General features: G+C 37.0%; 1 protein-coding gene across 5 annotated transcripts; it reads left to right on the forward strand.

Moving 5' to 3' along the window:
• Positions 1-3,996: 3,996 nt before the first annotated feature.
• On the forward strand, positions 3,997-25,861 carry TRA2B (transformer 2 beta homolog). 5 transcript variants are annotated; one of them, XM_033126928.1, is made up of 9 exons: positions 3,997-4,358; positions 15,712-15,845; positions 17,088-17,250; positions 18,498-18,686; positions 20,548-20,663; positions 21,744-21,827; positions 23,457-23,516; positions 24,254-24,327; positions 24,882-25,861. In XM_033126928.1, exons 1-9 carry the CDS (start codon positions 4,323-4,325, stop codon positions 24,890-24,892), a joined length of 867 nt encoding a protein of 288 aa, XP_032982819.1. In that variant the 5' UTR covers positions 3,997-4,322; the 3' UTR covers positions 24,893-25,861. The 5 variants fall into 5 exon arrangements, with proteins under 5 accessions (XP_032982819.1, XP_032982818.1, XP_032982840.1 ...); XM_033126927.1 differs by having other exon boundaries at positions 24,257-24,327; positions 24,882-25,295; XM_033126938.1 differs by lacking the exon at positions 3,997-4,358 and adding an exon at positions 10,496-10,671 and having other exon boundaries at positions 24,882-25,716.
• Positions 25,862-25,900: the final 39 nt, after the last annotated feature.

Below are 25,900 nucleotides of genomic sequence, written 5' to 3' on the forward strand. Positions count from 1 at the left end.
CAGCTGCTGGATGCTGCTGGATGCTGCTGGGTGCTGCTAGGTTCTTCTGGGATCCATGGGGGATTGGTTCCAGGACCCTCTGCAGATACCAAAATCTGAGGATACTCAAGTCACTTATATAAAATGGCATAGTATTTGCATATAACCTATGCACATCTTCCTGTGCACTTTAAATCATCTCTATATTAGTTATAATGCCTAATACAATATAAATACTATGTAAGTAGTTGTCATACTGTATTGTTTAGGGAATAATAATAATAAAAAGCTGTACATGTTCAGACTGTGCATGCAACCATCATAGGCCTAAATACATAGTACATGTCAGCAACAATGTAATATTTTTTGGAATATTTTTGATCTGTGTTTGGTTGAAACCATAGATATGGAACCCGTGGATATGGAGGGCCAACTATATTCCCATCATCAAGACCAGTAAGGCCCACCCTCTCAGAGTTGACCCATTCACTGTTTACCTTCCATTCTTACTGCCATGGGAGTCCAGTCGGGATCACCTCATATTTTACAGTACTGGAAGCACATTCCACATGGCCACTCAATCAACAGCCTGGCCCTTTCTAGATGCTGCAGATTCAGACATGAATGACACACAAGCCCTCTAGTCTGACTTCCATGTCTTTGCCAGGACAATCTTCCCTGCTTTCAGCAAGTCAGTTGCCTACTTGGAGACTTATAGAGGCAATGTATTCTAAATTCTGTTCTAAATCTATTCTATTCAATCAATCCAAAACTAATACTTTGCTTTCCTTCATTCACTCAACAAGTATTATTGAAGGCTTACCACATGCCAGGTACTGGTACTAGGTATAAAACAGTGGACAAAATAGGCATGGACCCTGTCTTCAAGGAACTTATGGTCGAGTGGGAAAGACAGACATAAAAAACAAAATCACAGAAATAATTACGTAATTACTATTGTTTGATTACAATTGTTATTAACGACATGAGGGGTGCTTACAAGTGTGTGTAAACAAGAGATCTAATGATCTAAACCAAGAAGCAAGGGAAGGCCTGAGATCTGAGTAGGAGCCCAGGTTTAGGTGTATGTTGTGAGGAGGGGTGGTTGTTGAATATCCCAGGAAGAGGGAACAGTTCATTCAAAGGTGCAGGGTTGAGGCTACATGGAGTGTGAGAAACTGTGTGCCTAAAACATAGCGAACAAGGGGGAGAGTAGCAGAGAAGGAACAGATTATGCAGAGAATCGCAGATTGTTATTAAGGTTTTTGGACTTACGAGAAGCCACTGATAGTTAAAAAGCATGTGGTACCATGACCTGACTTAGGTTCTTTTCTCTCAACATTTTATTATAAAAATGTTCAAACATAATGGAGAGAATTGTACAATGAACACCCATATTGTAAGGTGAACACCAAAAATCACATAGATTTTACAATTAATATTTGCCTCCTGACTTAATTTTTAAATTACATCACATTGAAAAGTATTTAGGTGTTAAAAAGGAAAAAAATTAATTTAATCTCTTCTTTCCAGGGAGGATACAAGAAAGTTTAGAAATGGTACAGTTTGGCCAATATAATGATTTGAAATTAATAAATGCACAAAAGAACAAGGAATCATTGCAAAGTTCAAAACACAATTATTGGGGAAAACCATGCTAAAATTTTTCCTCAGGTACACCCTACCCCATTTCATCTTTGTGAACTATGACTCCAGCTCCAAGGTAATAATTCTTCATGTAACCCTATTTCCTCATATTATAACTCAAAATAAAGTGCTTAAAGCTACAGAAACTCCACAAACACTAATTTAGTTTCTAAGATACTTTCCAATTCTCCAGATAAGTGAATTGATGGGGCCCTGATAAATGGTGATGAGGGTGGTGGGGTAGGAGATAGAGAGGAAAACATATATATATTTTTTTAATATACAGGAAGTAGAATTGATGAGGCGGGGAAGAGAAAAAGTTTTAGCAGAGACATTTAGGGGGCAGAGGAGAGGTAGATTATTAAAATGATTATTTTAATTTTAATTTTGGACATGTTCGTTTTTATAAGCCTCTAAAATATCCAGGTACATATTCCAGTAGGCTGCTGAAATTTAAGCAGGGAACTAAGGATGACGTTCAGTGCTGTAACTATCAATTTGGAAACCATAAATATGTAAGTCCCTGACTGAAACCATGAAAGCAGACAAGGTTGCCTCTGAGTAATATGTAAAACATCTTGAGTCATCACCAAATCTCTGGATCTCAAGTACCTTAAATACCGATACTTTTCCAGATGACTATTTTAAGTCCAGCAACAATCAAATTGTCAATTCGTACAACTCAATAATAAAAAGATTAATAACCCGACTAAAAAATGGGCCAGGTATCTGAATAAACATTTCTCCGAAGAAGATCTAAAATGGCCACCCACCCCCCCCTACACACAAAGATTATTAGGGAAATACAAATTAAAACCACAATAAGATACCACTTCACTCCCACTAGGGTATCTAGAATTAAATGGCAGTTCCTCAAAATGTTAAACAAAATGTTATCATACAACCCAGCTATTCCAGTTCTAGGTATATTTCCAAACAAACTGAAAATGTATGTTCATACAAAAACTTGTACATGAAAGTTCATAGCAGCATTGTTTATATTAGTTAAAATTATAAACATGGAAACCACTCAAAAATGGAAACCACTCAAAACTCTGTCAACTGACAAATAACTAAAATGTGATACATCTATACAATGGAATATTAGCCAGCAATGAAAAGGAATGAAATACTAATACATACTACAACATGGATGAACCTTGAAAATGTTATGCCAAGTTAAAGAAACCAGTCACAAAGGACTACGTATTATGTGATTCCATTTGTATGAAATGTCCAGAACAGGCAAAACTATAGAGACAAAATAGATGTGAGATTTCTTAGAGCTGGTGGGGTGGAGAGGGAGATGGGCAATGACCGTTAATGAGTTCAGGTTTCTTTTGGGGGGTAATGAAACTGTTCTAAAATTGTGGTGATGGTTGCACAATTCTGTGTATATAATAGAAACCATTTGAATTGCACACTTTAAATGGGAGTATTGCATGGTATATGAATTACATTTCAAAAAGCTCTTTTTGAAAGCCAAACGGATTTTTACCGCTACCAAAGTACCTCACCAGCCAGTTTCCCAGCCAGTTACTAGAAGGGAAACAACAGGTGCAGAGAGGTTTCGACTTCCAAATTTGAGCTCTTTCCACTGCAGGGGCACTAAGACACCAAGACAGTTGATCTAATAGCCGGGATGGCTAAGTCACCAACCAGCGGGGAGCCCTAGACAAAGAGATGATTCACATCCCAGGCTGGATAGAGCAGGATGGCAGATCTTCACACTACTCAGAAGGGTGCACAATTTAAAATTATGAGTTGTTTATTTCTGGAGTTTTCCATTTAATATTTTCAGTCTACAGTTGATCATTAACTGAAACCGTGGAAAGCGAAACCACAGATAAAGGGAGACTATTGTATACCATGCTGTTGTTTGATGGCAGAATTAATCTTCCCTCCTTGTGACATCACTATAGATGTGCATGCCTATAGCACTTAAAATCAAGTTTACAACTGTGTATTTAGAATAGAGATTGTGAACAGAGATTATGTGTAACTTCAGTGCATCAAGATCGGTCAAGTGCTTTGCTATTTAATAGGTGCTCAAATGAAGGTTTATTCAAGAAGAAAAGATCTATAACTATTCTAAATAAATGTAAAGCATAGAACCCAGCACATGGATATCGTTCCTCTCCAACCAAAACGCGCAAAAAAAGACAGAAATAAAGCGGAAAAAAGATGGGAGAAACTGAGGGCATCTCTTTCCCCCCCTTTCCCCTGCCCACGACAGTTTCCCAGGAAAGCTCCACAAGGGAATCAGGCATGACCAGTGACATCACTGCACCCCGCGGCGCTATCATTGCACCCCACCTCAACCACCCCACAGGCCAACCCACCAGGTCACTTTTCCGCTTCACAGAGATCCAGATGTGGGTGAGGCCGCGCGAAGCGCGGGGCCTTACGTCACATCCAGTTCTCAACGCGCCACTGCTGGAAAGGGAAAGCCGAGGGCTGAGGGGCGGAGCCAAGAAAGCGCGCGTTCTGGGAGGGGGCGGAGCCGGCTTAAGGATGCCACGTCACGTCCGGGAGCGTTAGAGCCCGTGTTGAGGCGGTGCGGAGCAGTTCGGTTACCAGCGGGTTGGAAACCAGTGTGTTCTGGGTGGCTGCGGCGGAACCTCTGTAAAGAAAGCAAGAGGTTGGCAGCTTCGATTGAAGCACGTCGAGCTGAGCGGCGGCAGCAGCTACGAGTCATGAGCGACAGCGGCGAGCAGAACTACGGCGAGCGGGTACGTAGAGGTGGTGCAGGGGGCAGCTGTGTGGTCCCAGCTTCTTGCGTCTCTTTCTAGGCCCGTCGGCCTCGGACCGGGAGACGGGCGATTTAGACTGAGAAGTCTGAGGCCGGGAGGATGGGAGTCGGTTTTTAAAAGCCTTTGTGGATAGTGTTTTTAGCCGTGAAGGAGACCACAGGTAGGTTTATGTGGCCGTGTACCCAAGTCGGCGGTTTTTTCCGTTATAGGGGGGATTAAAGATGGCCGCTGCGTCCCCTCGGTGTTGGGGGAGGGGAGCGGATCTTATTTCGCCGTTGCTCTCCTGCGAAGGCTCGCCGCAGCCATCTTGGGCTGGCGGGCTGGGCGCGCTGCCAGAGGCACAAAATGGCGGCGGAGCCGCGCGCCGACGCAGGCCAGGCCGCGCCTCGCAAGGCCGCGTGGGGCGGGTGCGGAAAAAACAGGCTACGTTGTTTGGGGCCTTTTACCCGATGTTTAGGTTAGGAAAGGGTCGTCCTGTGGGCCCCTAAAGGATGAAATCTAGTGTGTTCTTGGGACTTTTAGGCTGGGGAAAACTTAACTGAGGCCGACTAAATTCTAGGCCCGTTAGTATGAGGGGATTGTGCGTGGGCTTTATGTTAGGCCTAAGTCGAGTGCTTTTCTTTGATACTGAAAGGGCTTTCAAACCAAATAGTACCCAAATAAAATGGACCGCGAGGTCTCCATTTTAATCATTTTATGGAGTAGATACTTTTCCACTGGATTGTGTAGGAGAAATTGGCGGGCAACGATTTATAGCGCCGTTATTTCCTTTGTTTTGAGGTATTCTGATTCTGTGGACCACAACTAGTGCTTTTCCGTATTTTTAAGTCTCTATCTCCCAGATTGAGGAGTTCGGTGAGGGTTAATTAAATTTTAGGAATAAAAGTTCCCAGCGTGATGTAAAGCTTGGTTGCGGAGTGGGGGGTTCTACTGAAGATGCCACAGTATAAGGCTTGCCCCCAAGTCTTAGATATTTGAAGGTTAAGGAGAATTTGTTAGGGTGATAAAAAGCACCGTAGAACTTGATCGGAATAAGTTGGATTTTTTTTACAGTTTGTTAGGTTTTTCTTTTTAAGTCTCAATAATAGGTAAATATATCCAAATACCTTAGCAAACGCGTGTGAAACAGATTTGGGGGCGGTTTAAAAGTAAACTGTCTTACCTCTTCGTACATTAATGAACTTATTCTAACTTTGGAGCCAAATATGTTTAATTTGGTTTGAACTAATCAAGCCTCGCCTTTACATATTCAGATAAATACTGCCTTTTTACGTTTTTTCCCTTAAGACGATTATAATGTCACCAATGTGCGATTATTTTTTTAAGCTCTTGGCTATGTTACGGTAAGAAAGTTTGGATTGGGCTCACAAATTGTTACGGCTCTGACTTCTATTAATAGTTTCTACCAGTTGAATATACTGTGGAAACTAGTCACTGGTGGTTGGACCGGTAATGGAAAACAATTTTAAGTCCTCAGTTATTAAATAAAATTATTGGGTACTTTTGCACTATTTAGGGACTGCAAAATGACTGGCTTATGATTAGCGGCGCTCTCTATTGAATATACCCGAGTAAGTTATTTGTGTCGGTGCGCTTGTGGAGATGAAAAATTGCCCAAAGGAAAATAAATTAGTATATTTTACATTAAGGGAGGAAACAATGTAGGAATTAGGTCCTGGTTTGAGGCAGCTCAAGAGATGTCAAACCATTAAAAGCTTTTGAAGTGGTTGTATTTTCTTCTAGTAGGGTATATACATCCCAGTGTTTTTCACAATGCTGCTACATATAATAGCTATCAACTAAATTATTACAGAGTGAGAGAGAACTACAGAGTAACTTAAAACTACATATTAGAAACTAATAATTTTTTCTTATCTAAGAGTCTTGACTTCCTGGAAGAGATTTTCTAACCTGAAGTTGTGGGGTGCTTCCATTTGGTTTGGTGTTTGTTTTGTATGTTGATTGCTTTCAAACTAGCCTTTTGGAACCTGAAGTTGTTAGGATAGACCTAAAACACGTGATGGGTTAAAAAGAATGCTTGGCAAACCATAAAGGTCAATGGAAAAATTAAAATAAAATGCCATAAAAAGAGCTAGGTAGAACGGTCAGGCCTGATTGGCTAAAAATTTCCTTTTGGAAGTGCCTGAAAGCTGAAAAAGTTGCATTCAGGGCAGTAATGTTGCCCTGAATGCAACTGTAGCCTTGTAGCCTTCCTGGGGCCTGAAAAATTAACTTTTATTCCACTTGAGGCTCTCAAACATTCCAAACTGTTCACATGTCACTAATAGAAATCTAATCAGTTCAACTGTAATCTCCCCCTCATTTATCTAAATCTTTAATAATCCTGACGGACACACACCCACTGTGACTTTTTTTCTAATCCTTTAGAGGTTGGAAGTTGTTCCTTCCTAAACAGTGGTTGTGTGTGGGCAATAAATTAAGTTATCCTCATTTTGGTCACTCTTAGAACTGGTTTAGCGTGTCCCCTTGGCTGGTTTTAAATGCATAAGTAGGGTGTGTTCTTGAAATTTTGTGGTTTATGTCATACTTAGTTGTATGTCAAAGCCTTTTACCTTTTATCTGTAGGATTTTTGTGTCAAAGTTGATTTACAATTAAAGTGTCTAATTATAGAGTTGACTTCCCTGATCTGCCCAAATCCATAAAAAGTAAAATGTTCATCTACAAATTCAAGGTGCTTCCAGTAATTTACAAAAATTGCTCATAAACATTTTTTGCACCTTTGTGGAGAGAGACACTTAGCAGTTATGTCACAATTTGGAAGAATTATGTGGTAAAGAGTTGGTAATATTAGGGAAAATAAATCTTGAGGGCCCAACTGTGGTCACAGGGTTTAGGTTATGTAAGGTTTGTTTTTTCTGGTCTTCCACTGGCTTAATGTTCTATCTTCTAGGGATTGTAATTTCTTCAGCTCCTACAAATGACTATCTAGAGAATCCAGAAACTAAATAAGGAACCACTAATGTATGGACCAGATGATTTTAATTTGTCACGTTATCAAGGTTAAAATAGCAAGCAGTTTAAGAAAGTACTGGTAGAACATTAGTAATTTTTGTAGAAATGTTTGCAATGTAGGTATATTATCTTTATTCTTGTTTTCTGTAAGAGATTGTTAGCATCTGAATACCGTTCCATCAAACTGCTTTTCAGATTCTGCAGTTTTCTTCTTCTGCTTAATCTTGGATTCTTTTTGTATTCTTTGTTTTTAGCCCTAACTCCAAATTCTAATTTTCAAAACTGAAACATCTTAGTCTATTTCTTTCTAGAGAATTCTAGCCATTGCACCAAATTCCTTTAATAAAGCAGTGAGTTGATGTTCATGGGAGGAAATAGTTTGCATTGTATCACTAAGAGGTTAGGTATGAGTCTCTTGAAGAAACCAGATTGTTAACTAAGAATGCTTTAATACTGTGGATTGTCTGAAACTAAAAGGTGGCATTTTCAAACTGAAATTCCAAGTGATTATAAGGTAAGTACTATTGGTTTTGTGAAAAGATTAAAGAGGAATTCAGATGGTGAGAGATGTATTAAAATGGAATCCCCCTTGTACAACCTTGCCTTACCCCCTTCTTTAGCTCCAATAAAACCCCAAACCTAAGTGATAAATATTAATACTTTCATAGTTGACTTCACTTTTTTGCCCAAGAGGCCAGAGCTACAGTAATGTATGTATCTTTTGAGCCTTAGCATTATCTTATGTCGATCAATTTTACACATTAAATTGTATGTATTGTTTTCTCACAAGGTACGGTGATGGGGTGGTGATGCTTAGGAATTTTAAGTGTTTTGCCCAGTTTAGTTTTGGAGGGCTTTAGTTTCTTACTAGGTCAGTCTTGTTATTAAGCTGCAAGCCTAAAACAAGTTCTTTACTACAGCAAATTAAGAGTCTTCAAGTTGTCAAAAATCTTTGCTTTGAATTGGGTTTTGGAGGTTATTTTCAGATTGTTACATATATATCAACATAGGTGATCTATTATGATAGCATAGCATGAGGCCCCTTTTTTAAATTGATTTTTGTGCTTAGATACTGGATTTAAAGGTAGTCTTTTAAGTCAAAAAACATACTTAAACTTGCTTTTGCTGGAAAGTACTAAATGTTTTATGAATGTAAATGTGAGTGTACTGTTGCAAGAGTTCTCAAAAGTATGGGCTATAGGCATGTCAGGTGATGGTTTTTTCAGAGCGTAAGTCCCAGTCTGAATTTTTTTTATGCACCCCAACCTTCCGGTACAATAGCTGCAGAAAAAGATAAAATAGTCCTTACAGTGATAATGAGTATTGGCCTTTATGATAGGATTAATGAGTTATTCTTTGCTCCCTCCCAATTTTTAAAATATTAATTTGGAATTGACCTAATGAGTTTGCACGTTTTTAATGTTACATGAATTCCAGTTGTAACCCCTAGAATCATTTTAACAGAAACTGTTGATGGAACTAGTTTCTGCTTATTTCTAAGTAGGAGCTCTTAACCAAATAATATTAGTCCAATAGTTGGTCTTCTGGTTTTAATAAAGGGGCTACTTGAACTTAGTAGCTGAGTTTAAATAAACCTGATATTTACATTATCTAATACTGTATTTTCTTCAAATACAAAAGGAAGAAGATTGAGAAGGGGTAATGAAATCATAGCAGGAAGGCATCCATATTGAAAAGTTGTGATATCTAGAGCTTTGGCCTCCATTTCAGTATCTTGTGCATCTAAGTTCTGTATCTGTACATAATGTTTAGGAGGCCCTAAGAGGAAACCTGCTTGGGCATTCTGATTCCACGATTACATTTGTGCTGCCAGCAAACATTTCCCATTACATTTTAGTGATGGATATATTAAAAGAAAACCAATTACTGTATAAATAATTGACTTAAAAACTATACTGAAAGTTATGCTTGCTTTCTTACAAAAGACATCACAACACACACTTCCCATGATAGCCATTGCTGTCTTTATGCCCCAATAGGCATAAAGCCTTATTTTTTAAGAAAGGATCTAACCCCCCGCCCCCCGAAAGAATAAAAACTAGGAGAGGAAATTGTTGACTGTGAAATGAAAGACCATATGGTGAAATGCAGGAAAATGAGGATGTTTAACGAGGGCAGTATTTGTTTAGTGTGTTCAACAGACACTTATACTTTATTGATGTTGTCTTTTTAGTAATTTCAGGAGGTGAGCTGTATTTTTTTTCCATTATTGCCACCTTTAAAAGTTGAATATCTCCTTTGACTGCAGATTTTAATATTTGTTCATTGAGGGGGGAAGTTTACTAAAAAATACTTGAACACCACTGTTGCATTCAAGTTTGTTCTGCTTTCCTTCATAGCTACTTGCATATAGTTGTTTGACTTGATTTTGTCTTTTTATGGTTTCAGTTCTAAATTTAGTAATTGGACCATTCATAATATAAAATCTGACTAGAGCAGCTTTCTCTAGGGGTGGGTTGAACACTTATGTATCATCCAAATTTTCAGATTCCCTGACATCTTTCTACAGGACTCTAGATACACAGTACAAAAATGTGTGACATTAAATACATTTCTTTACCTTATCTAGACACGTCACAATTTGTAAATCTCTTCAACCCTGAGCCTTGTCAGCATTGTACAAATGAATTGACCGTGCTTTCCTTTCTTGCATTTTTGTATTAACGTGTCATTTTTTGACTAGAAATGTGCTTTTGACACTTAACATATTTTCTACTGATGAATACAATAAGTGTGAAAATGTAATTATAGTCTTAAAATGTTAGGTGAGCACTTCACATTCAACTTAAGCATGATAAAACTATTTGGAGTAGACAAATGAGATTGATTACCATATATATATATTTTAGAACCAAGAGGGAACTATGTAGTTTCCGTTTTTTGAGCTGCATATTGTAGGGTTTTTTTTGTTTTTTTTTTAACCCAACAAAACAAGGGATTTTTTTTTCTAGTTTCAGTTTTGGCACTGGATTTTATCCTGGAGTTTTAAAATATTCTTCATCCTGTTCTTTTTCTATTAAGGTTAATGTTGAAGAAGGAAAATGCGGAAGTCGTCATTTGACAAGTTTTATAAATGAGTATTTGAAGCTCAGGAATAAGTGAAGCTGAAATTTGAAAAAATAAAAGAAAGAATGCATGCTAATTATCAGACCAGAAGTCCCACTTGTAGAATATTGAGCAATTTGTGTGAAGTGGGGAAGATGAAAGAAGTCAGAATTTGAAACGGAAGAATGAAGAAAAGAAATAAAAATGAAGTTAAGATAAGAAGTAATCTGGAATCAGAAAGCACTACGCTAAGTAATTACTAGTCTGTTTATGTGTCCCTGTATATTTTGCTAAACATGCATGCATTATTTGTTTAATAGAAGAAAATATATACAGGGTAAAGAAGTGCCTTCCAGGGGAAACGTTTAAATTAGGTAATTCTAATTTTAACTTCTTAGACAAATTATTGAAATGCGATTTTAAAAAGAAATAATCCTTTGTAGTCAAATACTAGGCAGGAGTGAGCTCTCCAGCTTGGGTAACTGGCTTCATGTTGTTCCCTCTACATTTTTTTGTCTTTCTAACTGCTGGTGCTGGGGGGCATGAGTGAGTACTTCCAGAGTTGGAACTGATGGTCTGTGCAAGATAGGGAAGTTGGAACTCCCACCCCCTGGACTTACACAAATGCACTGACCCATCCCTATCTTTCAGTATTGAAGAATTTATAATAAAATGTTTTCCAATTTTTCCTAAGGAAGTCACCAGGATAGTTATAGAACCAAACCCTCAAAATTCAAGGAAAGCCTTGAACAGGATAGTTACTTTTGGCATTAAATTAAAATATTAATTTCTTTCCAGATGGCAATAGTGGAAAGCTATGACCACTTAAGCCCTAACTTTAAGATGCATGTGTGTGCTAAATTCACAAGGATGATTCTTAATTCTTTTCTGTTTAATGCTTATTCTAGCTGAATGACAAGGGTTACTGCTAAAAATATACTGGCTTCCCTTAGAATAAGGTGGGTTACACAAGTGAACAACAGGGTACCTAGGTCAAAGGTGCTTTATTTCTTTTTCTCATTTTCTGCTATTAACACTTAGCTATTACAATGATGTGAGAGGTATATATAGTAGCTTTATTCTGGTTCCTTACTCCCACCACTTATTGGGAGAATAAATCCAAAAGTTCTGTCGTTTCCTTTTCTGTGTGTTTTGTTTTAGCTGAGTAGGAGAGTCAGATGGTTGGTATGATGTTACCTTCAGTTGGATGGGATAAGTACACATGTCAAAGTAATACTTTTAGTGGTAGCCAACCCACAGCTGTCTTTTGCCCTATTGGGAAAGCCGAGGTTATCACTTCTTCCTGAAATGAAGACAACGTAAAAAATTTCCTGAGAGTTGTCAGATCTTACAGCTAGTGGAAAAAGTGGCTTAAATAACATTTCTAGAACGATCCATTTTCTGAGGTTGTAGGGCCTCTTGTCAGTGTGAAATTGACCTTTTTATTATAATAATTTCTGTAACTTGCAAGCAGAAGAAAGTTTTTTCCAGTTATAGGGGACAGTTTCTAGCCTTTGCCCTAGTTACTACTTTGAAATTTCTTGCCATGTAGCAACTAACAACATTAATGTTAATTTTTCATTCTGAATTACTTACAGGTTAGGCAGAGACCTGGGGTAAAAGTGATGTGAATGGATAGTTCTGTTCAAGCCCACAGATTCTTTTATTAGGAGACCTGAAAAGTCCTTGGGGGGTCCAAAAGAGGAAAGACCTCTCAGCCTTCAAAGGGGAAGAAAGCAGTTTGGGATTTGATTGTGTGTCCTAAGGTAGATAGGGGTAAGGCAAAAATAAACATTGATGCTATTGGACCATCTCATCCATTTGGGGTTTTTGTCCCCTTGGCCAAAGCATTTCTAAGGGACACCACCCACGCACCCACCATTTAGCAGGTAAGGGAGAGACAGGCCTCTTGTCATGGGCAATAAGGTACATGCCCCAGGAGGGCTGATTAATGCCAGGGGCAGGTGGAGCAGAGATGATAGAAATGAAACAATGTTTCAGGAAGGTGCCTTTGCCAAGAATAATCAGATAGGTAGGATGCATAAAACTTCAGAAATTGACTAAATCAGTGAGATTTAAATAGCATTGGAAATATGCTGCTTTTAAGAAATGTAGACACTCAACTCTAGACATGGTAAAATCAGCTCCAGTTTTGGGACTTGTGTTTTTAAATACTGCATAGGTTTACTGCATACCTTTAAGAGCCACAGTTCTAAATCTTGATTTACTTCATCCAGTTTTTTAAAATAATACAGGAGAAGCTGAGCGGTTGGTTATTCCCACTTCTATCATCTCTTTTCAAACAGTTATTTCTAAGATACTGCCATTCTCAGAATAGGGAGATGGAGATTAAGGCATTTTGTTGGAAGGCTGAGTTTTTCCTGATGTGTTCTCTGTTGGTTATATATTAGTATATGACTAAGATCCAATCGATAAGAATTTAATTCCTTGAGCAGTTTTCAGGGAATTTTTGTCTTTAATCATGCTAATCTTAAGTTCATGATCCTTTTCCTTGAGGTATTGATGTCCAGAGTAGTGCTTCTTTTGGTAGGGTTTTAACATGTTGACACTTAGAGTTTTGTCACCCCTGAAAGTGGACTTTGAATTTTCCTTGTGTGTAGGGGGCTTTCCCAGGGGGTTTTACAGATTTGCCTGTGGACTAAGGTTTAAAAGTTAACCATATGCTTTTAGATTTAACTAATAATTTTAGGTCTCACTTCTTCTAGACAGGTTCAATTTCCTTGTATATACTTCTTAACCAGCTAATGGCCAACATAAGTACAAATGGGTTTATCATGTATAAGAATATCCATGACAAGTAAAGTAGGTGGAGGCATTGTTTAGGTGTTAGCCTAACTAAATATCAGTGTAGAAGGGAAAATCTTTGCATTCTGATTTTCCCCCTATTCCTGGTCTAAAAAGGATTGCTCACAAGATCTCTCTGCATGTAGCCAGTTAGTTTTAGAGCCTAAGTGAAAAGTCTTACAATTTTAGAAGTACTGTCTCTTAGTGGACAGACTGGTAAAACATTTCTGCTTGAAATAAGGCTGTTTTGTTTAATGAAGCAAGAGGCTTGACTTTCTATCCTCTCTTTATACTCAGATCCCTAGACTGACTGGTTTCTATTAACTACAATAACTTTATTGGTAATCTTTTAACTCACAAGTTGTTTTCTTTGGTTTCCATGGTTGTTACGGTTACATGAGATAATCTTTCTAGCAATGGAATAAACAAAGGCATTTAGTAATTTTTGGGTCCCTATTATTCTCTTCTAGGTTAGCTTTTGCCTGTGGTAGAAACTATAGCCCCAGTTTTGAGAACTACTTTGTCCAAGGAGGGAAGTGAGGTGAATTGTGCTTTTAATGTCCCAGTGTTCAGACTATTTGCCACAGAAAGCCAAGGGATTGTTAATTCGGGTCCCCAAAGCTGCAGAACGTCTTTTTAACTATTACTTGGTGTTAAAGGCAGCCCTTTACATTCATAATCAAAAGTACCATCTTTTTCTTTGAATCTCTTTACAGTCATTCTTGGGGGAAGGAGTGGAAAGTGTCACATTTCGTATCACATCACACCATGTTTTATAATGACTTTGAAATCTTGCTAGAAAGTTTCTAAAGTAGTATTTGGCCTAGACACCAGAACTCATTTTACAGGCTGAGTTAACTCTTCCCTGTTCTCATCTTCAAATTTTAACTTGTTTCATGCTTTTTTTTTTTTTCTCCCTTGGGTGACATAGAAAGGAACTTCCTAATTTTCTCCATTATGCTGTAAATCTCAGAACATATTCTAAAATGTTTTGGGCTATAATTTAAAATAATCACATATCTTCTATCCTTTCAGGAATGGCCAGAAAATTCTAAAGGTCTACCACACAGGGAGGTGTCTATAAGTTTTATCCAGCAGCGTCAACATTGATTCTTAATCCCTACAGTGACTTATTGTAAGGTTGGTTCCTTTTGCGTTGGCCAAGAAAATTCTGAAGGTCTACCACACAAGGCAGTCTCTGATAACTTATCCAGCAGCTTCGACATTGATTCTTCTATAGTAACTTGTAAGGTTGATTCCTTTTGCGTCTGCCCATTTTTGCTCTACTCTGGGTGTAAACACTCACTAGAGTATGCCTTTTAATTTGCCTAACGTGGATAACCTGTAATCAAGGTTTTGCTTGATGATACCTGAGTTAGCTGTCAGTCAGACTGAGTGGGTGTTCTCTTTATCCAGTTTTGGTGCGTTGGCAGACCATTTTTCTGGTTCCTTTACTTACTACATGTGTATGCCTTTTCTACTGATTAGATGCCTAGTTAGCTGTTTTACCCATTCCATGACTATTTTTTTTAGGTATCTTTTTTGTGCCACTTACCTATCGGCTAGTCCTAGTTTTGATTGGAAAACCTCTGGGTATAGTGTATACCTAGACTTTGGTTTTTGCATGTAGTTCCTGAACTCGCCCTTTCTGAGCCTAGATGAGGAGCCCTTAATTTTAATCTGTTCTGGTTTTAATACGTCCTTCAGATAACTTTTTTAGCTTATTTTCAGTTCCCCCAGTTTGCCCTGGCTCAACTCCATTTAGTTGAGGAAGCTGTAACTCCCTGGCACCCTCTGCTCTCCTTGCCTTTGCATAATTCACTGCCTTTCTACTGTAGCTCCATCCAGTTGCTTTGTTTACTTAGGTGCCTCCCACCATGGTTAGATGAAATAGGGTCTTAAACAGGGTCTAGTGTCCTTCAAGCTGGTCCTTGCTTTCCACTACTAGGTTTCTGCCTTTTTCTAGGACTTGAATATGTTATCCTTGTCTCTCTTCCCACTGCTGAACAATCAATACAATTTGAAAAGTTGAGGTCTTAATAGATCAAAAACATTTTAAAAGTAAGTTTTATGGATTTCATAGGCTTTTGTTTTATAGATGGCAATGTACTTGAAATAGGTGTAAAGTATAGGTGTCATAGTTAATAATAAGGTTCTTTCTCACCCTAGTCTTTATGGAGTCACATTCCCAAAACAGTCCTTGGACAGATCCTCAACTGCTTGGCTTTGACACCCCTTTCTGAAGAGACTGGGGTCAGTTAACTCTTATCACTGCTCCAAAAAAAGGTGAAAGTTCAAGTTAATTGACTTATGTCGATTGGAGCAATGTAACTATGAATACCAGGTATAATTCAGTTCCTGCCCTTACCTATGTTTTCTTATCTTGGAAGGGGATTGCTTTCCCTCACCATTTATCTTACAGCAGATTATTTGTTTTTAAAGTTGCCCAGAAAGTATACAAATTAAACTTTTGACATCTACGTGTAGGAATCCCGTTCTGCTTCCAGAAGTGGAAGTGCTCATGGATCTGGGAAATCTGCAAGGCATACCCCTGCAAGGTCTCGCTCCAAGGAAGATTCCAGGCGTTCCAGATCAAAGTCCAGGTCCAGATCTGAATCTAGGTAAGAAAGACTGTCTTGGGATTTTCTTCTGTTACTCTTGGCTTTGAAATTGGTGTGTGGTTTGTAAACTAGGAAGATAGAGAGGATTAGATCATTTGTTGGCCTGTTTAATATTGGTACTAAAAATGAACTTAATTTTAAGTTCTGGGAGACCGTAGACTAAGTGGTTAAGAGCCTGGGCTTTTTGAGTTAGGCTTCAAATCTTACCTCTATTTTTTCTGACTTGGGCAGATTACTTAACCTTTTTTCACTTTAGCTTCCTTATCTATAAAGGCAAATTAGTAATAGTACCAGTTCTTTAGAATTGTTGTGAGGATCCACTATGAGTTTAAGTAAACTGTTTACTAATATGGCAAATATACTCCAGAATATTGGCTTTCGATAACTACAATTCTTGATAAATAGTTGTAGTGTAGTATTATAACATGTATGTATACAACAAAAATAATGCAGTGCACTTCTAATGTTGGTCAAGAGTAGGCTATATGTCCTGGTTTGCCCTGGACAGCCCCAGTTTATGCCTGTTGTCGACACACAGCACCCCTTTTTTCTTACATGTCCTGCCTGGTTTACATAACAGATGTTGATTTTAAAACACTGCTGGAGGAAACTACTGTGGTGGTGATTCTCACTTACGTGAATGATGGTCATAATAGGGGAAACAACACAGGGTGGTATTCTAATGGGGAAAGGTAGGCAGTAATCAAGCTAGTAGGAAATGCATGTTTTATGATTTTCAAGATACTGAGTGTGTTAATTTAATTTCTTCATTATTTTAAGAAATGTTGGAAGGGAGCTAGTAGTGGGTTTTTGAAAAAATTATTTTTAAACTGCAGTTACTTTTGCACCAACCTAGTAGTTGATATTCAGTATTTTATATTAGTTTCATGTGTGCAAGCTCGTAGTGGTTTTACCATGTTTCCCCAGAAATAAGACCTAGCCGGACGATCAGGTCTAACGCGTCTTTTGGAGCAAAAATTAATGTAAGACCACCCGGTCTTATTTTAGTATAATACAAGACTGGGTCTTACATTAATTTTTGCTCCAAAAGACGCGTTAGAGCTGATTGTCCGGCTAGGTCTTATGACTACTGATACAGAAGAAAACTTGATTCCACTTAGTTGGTACCACGTATGCCTGCCTTGTGTTCTGTCTTCTGGAGTTTAGAATAGAGTATTAAGAGAATTGAAAGCTATATCTTGTCAGCTATTTAGTCATAACCTTTAATCCTTTGTTTTGTAGGTCTAGATCCAGAAGAAGTTCTCGAAGGCATTACACAAGGTCAAGATCTCGGTCTCGCTCCCATAGACGATCCCGTAGCAGGTCTTACAGCAGAGATTATCGAAGACGTCATAGCCACAGTCATTCTCCCATGTCTACTCGCAGGCGTCATGTTGGGAACCGGGTAAGATGAAAAATACTGTTTTTGAAGCAGTGGACTGTCTAAAGCCATTTTATTAATACATTTCTATCTCTTTGTTTTGCTTTGTTTTGTGTTTTGGAAATTAGAACTGATTTTTGACAGTGGAGCATTAGCAGTGAATACATGAGTTACCTCTTGGGGCTTTAGTGTTTTGAGATAGTCTTCTTTTAAGGTATCTCCCATGTAATAGTCTACATTTGGGCTATCAGTTACATTTTAAGTAAAACACTGTCATATTGGTATAACTTAGCCTATCAAATAAAAAATCTATCGTGCATTGGTTTTATAGTAGTATATTAGATCATATAGCATCTATATATGTTTTATACTAGTGTTGTTCAAGTTTCCTGGGTTTCTTTTAAAATACCTTCTACATAATACACTTCTGACTTGCCTGTTTGTATGTAAACAAGTTTCAGGTATTAAGGCTTTTCTTGTCTTTCACAAAAGGTTCCAAATGAGGTGGCATTTAGTGTAACTTCTATTGTGATTTCATTGTATAATCCGAGTGGTTTTGTAGGGTGTATGAATTTGTTTTTGAGTAGAATGGGATATGTAGTGAATAAATGAAAACTTTGGGTAAATTCATTATAGCAACTGGAATAGCAGCAGTATGTGTCTCATTTTTCTTACAATTGGAAGCCACTTAATACCTGTTAAAACAGTTTCGTGCACATCTTTGGTTTCATCCATGTGTGTGTGTGAATACTTGTGTATGGTATGTTTCTAAAAGTGGAATCAAGGTGAACACGCCCTTCTATATCTTTAGCAGTTCAGACAAAGTTTGTGGGTGGTATATCTTAATTGATCATTTTTAATAGTTTTATCATTTATTTCATTTCTCTGGTTTGTAGAGATAATGCTAGTATAATTATCCTTATGCCTACATATTGTGAATCTGCTGGCATTTCTTAGAATAAATTCCTAGAAGGTGAATCCATCAGGCAAATCGCCCTTGTAAATCTCCCGCGAAAAAGCCAGTTTGCTTTTCAATAGTATGTGCTCCTATTTCCCTCCACTTAATTCTTGGGTTGAAGTTATTTTAGTAATCCTTTCTGTCCATTCTTAAATATGCTAGTAGCACTTGCTGTAACGTGTTAATTTTAAGTGTTTAGTCTGTTTATCTACTTTTATTGGTAGTGACATTTTGGCTAATTGATGTGTGGTTCCCTTGTTTTAAAATTTTGATTGAGACATTTTAAATTTCAAATCCATTCTTCTATTTCTAGGCAAATCCTGATCCAAATTGTTGTCTGGGAGTATTTGGATTGAGCTTGTACACTACAGAAAGAGATCTAAGAGAAGTGTTCTCTAAATATGGCCCCATTGCTGATGTGTCTATTGTCTATGACCAGCAGTCTAGGCGTTCAAGAGGATTTGCCTTTGTATATTTTGAAAATGTAGATGATGCCAAGGAAGTAAGTAAAAGCCTACCTGTACCTTGTAAAATACCAGTCCTGTTGTAAACTCCAGGTACCTATGACCAAGTACTTGGGAAGAGACAATTTCTGTTTTTACATTGTAAATAGATATGTAACTGTAGATTGAGTTAAAGGAAATGCATCGTTCTAGGAACAGATTGGCGTCAATAATACTTTGAACTTCTTTTTCAACTTTCTGAGGAAAATTTCAAGGATACACAGAATAACAGAAAAGTATGACTTATGATAATTGGTTCTATCACCCCCCCCCCCGCCCCAAACTTTTCAGTATTGAACAACTTGTGGCCTGCTGTCCTCCAACTCAGTCCACCCACCACCACCACCACCACATTATTTTAAAGTAAATCCCTACATCATACATGACTGTTTACAAATGTGGTACATATCTATATAAAAGGTATCTAAAATATGAGAATGTTGATACTCTTAGACTATTTAATCAGTATTTACACTGGAGGAATTTTTTAGAATGGAGAAAAATAAGTTACAACTCAGGAAAAAGGAACTGGTTTTGTGTGTATATTGGCAAAGTGATTTCATATTTAGATGTTAATTGACTTGAGGCAGAATGTAGGAAGTAAACAACGTGTAGTATATAGACTAAAAGTTTAGTGCATGAATCTGGGTCATATTTTTAAATTTGGGTTGGGACTCATGATAATAGGTGAAGTCATTTCCAAGAGAAGTATAAGGAAAAGCTTGGGAAACAGTGACGAGATAAATGTTGAGATTAGGAACTCAGCTCTAGATAAAATAAAGTTCTTTATGAAAATTATTGTAATTTTTGAAAACTGTAAGAATAACCTGATCTAAAAAAAAAATCGAAAGCTGGATCCAAGTAATTATAATGTATGACTATGAGATCTGAGAAGTTGAAAATATGCTTTAAGATGTCATTCCAGCTTCATTAAGTAATAATTTATGCTCAGAGGTATAAATAGGATTTGCCCAAGATTACAAACAGCATAGGCCTGATTTCCCTAACTTTTTGGTACAAGACCACAGTTAGCTTTGTGAAGAAGAGCATATTACATCTGAATCCATCATGTCAGAAACTGTCTTCTGAGGTTTAAACTTTCAAAGTAGAAAATGGCATAATTGGAATTAGAAATTTATATTCTACTTAGGTGGGTAGAGGGTTATTTATTTATTATTTTTTAATTATGAACAAACTGCAACTAAGTCTTAGGTATGGGATTTTTTGTTTTGCTATGAAGTGGGTACTCTCTCAGTTAATTGTATATACTAGATGAAGGAACTATATGTAGCTGTCTTCATTCCACCTTTTTGCTTCCATAGCAGGGATCCATCAACTTTTCTTTAAAAAAATTAGACAGTAAATATTTGGGGCCTTAGGAGCAATAGGGTATCAATCACAACTTTTCAACCCTGACATTGTAATGCAAAAAACAGCCATAGACAATATATAAATTAATCAGTGGGGCTGTGTCCCAATAGAACATTATTTGTGGCCACTAAATTTGAACTTCATATAATTTTCATTTATGAATTTTCCTAGCCATTTAAATTTCTAGCTCATGGGTCATAGTTTGCAAATATGCACTGCTTTAGAGTGCATATTAGAGCTAGAAGCACTAAATTTGTAGTTAGGTACCATAATTACTTCAAGTATTTCATGGGTTAAATTGGCCTGTGTGGCTTTTTCAATACTTTTCTGAGTTTTATGACTAGTTTTTACAAATGAAACACTTCATAGGGGAAACAACAGCCTGTTAATACCTTGTAGGCCAATGTTACGTTCTGGCCAACATTAAAGGAGTTTTGGCTTTGTCCAAGATTGTGTGTGTGTGTGTAACAACTTAATTATCTTTTGAAGGCAAAAGAGCGTGCCAATGGAATGGAGCTTGATGGACGTAGAATCAGAGTTGATTTCTCTATAACAAAAAGACCACATACCCCAACACCAGGAATTTACATGGGGAGACCTACCTAGTAAGTTTATTTTCAAGGTAAAAATTTGACAGCTCAGTTTGTTCACTTGTCCCAGAAATACATGTACTGGGGGGAGATCTTTGGCATTTCATCTAATCCTGCCACAGTATAAATCATTTTTCCTGTTTTTCTTAACTGGCTAAAACTATTGAATATGATACATTCGGTGGAAACATTGTGCTACAATTTCTGATTGACACCATTACATAAATCCCACCCCACTTTATCATAAAGAAATGCTGTTTGACTGCTTGATAGTTAAATGTTCCTTGTTAGATCATTGTTCCCATAATGGAAACTTAAGCATTATAGGTAAAATCAAGTTTGTATAAATCATACTCAAGTGCATTTTTTAGTTTTTGTTTCCTTAAGCATAGTGGAAAACAAGGACTCCAGTTTTTTTACTGAACGGATACAGGGTACTTTTTTCATTTGTCATCATTCTTACCAGTGTATATTATTGACAGAAAGCTCTAAATTGAATTGATTTTTAAATTTAATGTTCTTATTTAAGGTAGAGAAGTGTACCATAATTGACATGATGATGTTTTTTAATAGGCGGAATATTTTCTCACTCAAAACTATATTCTCCATATGATTTTGTTTCACTACCTCTAGCGAAAGTGGGGGATTGGCAAATTGACTTAGTTAATAGCAAGTTAGAATATGTGTACTTCCTTAATCAAAAGATTATAAAAATATGTACGTTGTTACGGGGGTGGGGGGAAGGAGGCAGTGTTGATCCACTATCAGAATTCAAATGGGAGTAATACTCATTTTTCAGTTAATTCATAGACATGGCTTTTCTGTTAGATACATTATCAGAAGAGGCCTATGAGTTAATAATTGTGAGTTGTTAGTTGGTATATCTGTTTTTTTTTTTTGCCTAGGATAAGAGATAAAGCAATTGCGTAGTCATGTCCGTAGAGCTAGGCTGTGTGGCTTGTGTTACCCTTAAGATCAAATGTTCATAGCAACATTCTGCTGTTAATATCTGAACAGTTTTTAACAGCAAAAGTCATGTCTAGGAAGATAGAGACAGCCAGTTGAGGTTTTATTAAGATACGTTATTATTCATAGTGGCAGCTCACGCCGTCGTGATTACTATGACAGAGGATATGATCGAGGCTATGACGATCGGGACTACTATAGCAGATCATACAGGTAAGTTAACCGTAATACGAAGTTATAAAATGGTGCCAAAAGTTTGAAGGAAGCACCACCTCTTCTGAATCAGCTATAACTGAGCAGCACTACGCCTGCTTTAGTCTTTAATAAAAGCATTATTTTATGTTATACTAAGAAATCTAGAGTTAGGGTTTAAACCATATTTTAAGGTTATGTATCTTTAACATAATACATGTATTTCTTTTTAAACATCAAGTGTAAACCAACCAAAATACCTGTTTTTAAGCATAACAGTGGAAATAAAATTACTGTATTTTGCCATTTATAATGCGTACTTTTTGGCCCAAATCTGTGAGGGAAAAATAAGGATGTGCATTATACATGGGTAGTACCGATTCCATATCTATATAAATGTTTTTAATTTTTTTATTTATGTTTATGAGTCAAGTGAAACTCTAGAAATCAATAAGGATATCCATATGCAAAATAATACCCTGAAATACGATAATGGTTTTGTTGATCTTAGGACAAACTTGGAACGATGAAGGCTTGTTGGTCTTCTGTGATGCGTAAATATTGTACATTTATTACCGGTACATAAAATATCTTGTACTGTGTATCTGTTCTTGTGTCCTGTAATGATTTGTTATATGAAATTTTTTACACCATGTTAAAAAATAAATGCTAAAATTCCTTTATAATACAGAAAAAGCAAGTACCTAAATGTAAACAAAAATTTGAATTAAAAAAAATTTTTCCTCTGAAAGTTTGGCCTAAAATCGTGGGTGCGCATTATACACAGCAAAAGACGATACAGACCATATACTTCAGTTTTTCCCTTTTTAAAAGTTTTTTTGTTTTGTTTTCCCTCAAGCAAAATAAGCTACATGAAGCAATTTTTGGTCTATCTAATGTATCGTGCACACTAGAAGTTAGAGAAAACTGGTTCTTAAGAGTCCATAAATATAAGAACAGTAAGTTCTTTCATTACCAAAATACTGATAGATTTTTAGGGGGTGGTAGAGAAATGTCCATCGTACTTGGAGAAACAAAAGATGTCTTGGAGGATATTTTTCAAAGATAAAAATGAAGTACAAGTTTATTTTAGCAGCAGCAGGTAATTTAGAACCCTGCCTTACTTATCAAAATGTAAATTGTGTAATAAGTATTGACTGCAGGAATCCATGATACCTTATTTTGGTGTGGTGTAGTATGAATGTTGTTGTCTTTTCCACACTATTTGGTAATGTTTTAAGAAGTTGACAGTTGTCGATGTGTTACTATCTGTGGGTGTGAGTTGTCAAGGGTGGTGCCCCTGACATTTTTGTCCATTTTATTGTGGACAGAAAACCTTCCCCCGCACCCGCTTAGAGCACTTTTGCATTTAGTGGCACTTGGGGGATTGATTTGTGGAGGCTAAGAAGGTTAAGGTTGTAGATTTGATTTTTAATTGAGCATTTACTTAGAATTGTTGTTTGTGTTAATGATATTTGTTCTAGCCACCAGAGAGTTCTGCCAGTTTGTGAAAAGGGTGACGAAAGGAGCTCTTTATCACTTTACTTAAAAGAAACTGGCTTTCATTTCTGCTCTGAGTTTTTATTTTCCTGCATGAATTGTATATTCTTTCAAAAACTCATAAAAATGAATGTTTTTCTGCCTTCACAGAGGAGGAGGTGGAGGAGGAGGAGGCTGGAGAGCTGCTCAAGACAGGGATCAGATTTACAGGTGTGCCAGGGGAGGGTTTAAAATCTGTACAGCAGTAGAGTGGCTTACACAAAGACACTCCGTGACTGGTATTTTGCTTATAAATTATAAGTGGCATTGCACAAAAATAGATTGCATAAAGTGCATTAAAAAACTAAAGCCCAATGATGGGTCCATTTGTGATTTTGCAGAAATTAATTGGGCTTTTACTAGGTAATTAGTCAGTGGTACCATTTTGTACTTTAATGAGATAATGATGTTACAAATTAAGGTCATTGATAAGAACCCATAGTATTTTCAGTCTATTCTTCATAGCTATCCTCTTGGACTTTTAATTTGCTTTTTGATAAGCATCTCAGAATAAGCAATGAACACTCAAGTCAGTCGGTCTTAGACAAAAGGAAACCACTTTGATGCACTAGTGAGATTTGTTTTGGGTGTTCTTGAGGGTATGGTTGGAATTACTGGGAAAGAGTATTTTTTTCTTTAATATTTTAATAGAATTTAAAATGGGTTAGATGATCAATTGATGGAATGAGTATTTAACCTCATAGTTTGGTTATTTGGTACTGGGCCTGATAATGTGTTTCATTCTGTGAAACAGACCTTGAAATCCCATGACTAATGCAAAGTTTTTGATGGTCAGTGAGGGCCTCCTAGTTTTAGAAACTGAAAAGGGGATTGTGTATAATCTTTATATGTCATTTAGTCTAATTGTGATTTGTGGAGCCTTAGACGATCTTGACATTTGTTTACAGAAGACGGTCACCTTCTCCTTATTATAGTCGTGGAGGATACAGATCACGTTCCAGATCTCGATCATACTCACCTCGTAAGTTGTTGTCTTAATGTGATTTAGTTTATATATTGTAATAGTACGGCTTGCCCTCGCTTACCAAACCATAGCAGAGTAACTATTTCTTTGGCAGAAAAGGGGTTGGTTCTCAAGTAGTTTTATCTATAACACACCCACCCCATCCCCATTTTGTGTATAGGGAGGGTTCCAGAAAGTGTATGAAAACAACCCTTGGAATCTTAACTCTTGTTGCTAATTAATATAGTAAATGCATAGTATGTTGTCACCATTTGTAGCTTTTTTTTAGGAGTCCTTGCAATTTTTGTACAGCTTGGGAACATCTAAGTAACTTAAAACCTTAGCTCTTAGATTGAGTTATACTTCCCAAATATTTATATTTTACTTCGTTCTCTCATTTCTAGTGTAACTCTTACGTGAAGGTCTTCCTCTGTTTTCACAGAAGTGAATCTGGTACATAGGAATTCCCTAATGGCAGAACAATCTAAAATTCTCACCATTAAAGTATACTTGAAATTGGTTCTCTCAGTATTGGTGCATATTTATATATATATATACTTTTTTCTTCCTAGGTCGCTATTAAAGCATGAAGTTGACTTTCTGAAACCTGCCCTAGAGTTGGGATATTGTTTGTGGACAATATTTTTTATTGTCTCCTGTTTAAAAAGTGAACAGTGCCTAGTGAAGTTGGGTGACTTTTACACCTTTTATGATGACTACTTTCGGTGGAGTTGAAATGCTGTTCTCATTCTGCATTTGTGTAGTTCGGTGCTTTGTTCAAAGTTAAGTGTTTTCAGAAAAGTATGTTTTGCATGTATTTTTTTACAGTCTAAATTTTGACTGCTGAGAAGTTTCTATTGTACAAAACTTCATTTAAAAGGTTTTTCTACTGAATCCAGGGTATTCTGAAGATCGAAGCCTGTGTGTAAAATGCTACCAAATGGCAAAAAGCAACAATAAAGTTTGATTTTTACTTTTCTTTCTAACATCAGTGGTTAGCAGAACTGTTCAGATTAGGTTGTCAGTAGTAAATTCAAGACAAAAACGCCCGTTTTCCTCCGGTCCATGAAACATACCATACTTAATATACCTGCAATTAAGTGTTAAAAAATTAAGCTCTGTAACTCAGTACTGCTAGTATTAGAACTAAAGATCTTTCAATACAGCAAATGCTTAATGCTTCTATAATGTGGATTTGTCAGCCTTTGTGTAATCTGTATTATAGCAGGGAGTAAGACGAGTTAATACAATGTAAGCCTTAAAAAGGCTATTTCTTAAAGCTGTTTTAAGGGGATAATGGTATTTCAACTGGTTATCAGCAAATGACATTACATTCCACCATAAATGTACTCTCATTCTAGCTTTTAGACTGAAAAAAGACTGGGTGCTTCAGAGTTTGGGGAAAAAGAAGGGAACACTACTGTGTTGTGGGTGAACTGAAGACTGCCTGTTCATTTTTTAAATATTATTTTCAGGTCCTTTGCTTACCAGAGGAGACCCAATTTCACTCAAATGTTTTGAGAACTGTGTTAAATAAACGCAAATGAAAAGAGTAAAAGGCTGGTACAACTCAGTTTACAAAGAAGGTTTT

Source organism: Rhinolophus ferrumequinum, chromosome 2 (assembly GCF_004115265.2).
Source record: "Rhinolophus ferrumequinum isolate MPI-CBG mRhiFer1 chromosome 2, mRhiFer1_v1.p, whole genome shotgun sequence".
NCBI classification, from domain to species: domain Eukaryota; kingdom Metazoa; phylum Chordata; class Mammalia; order Chiroptera; family Rhinolophidae; genus Rhinolophus; species Rhinolophus ferrumequinum.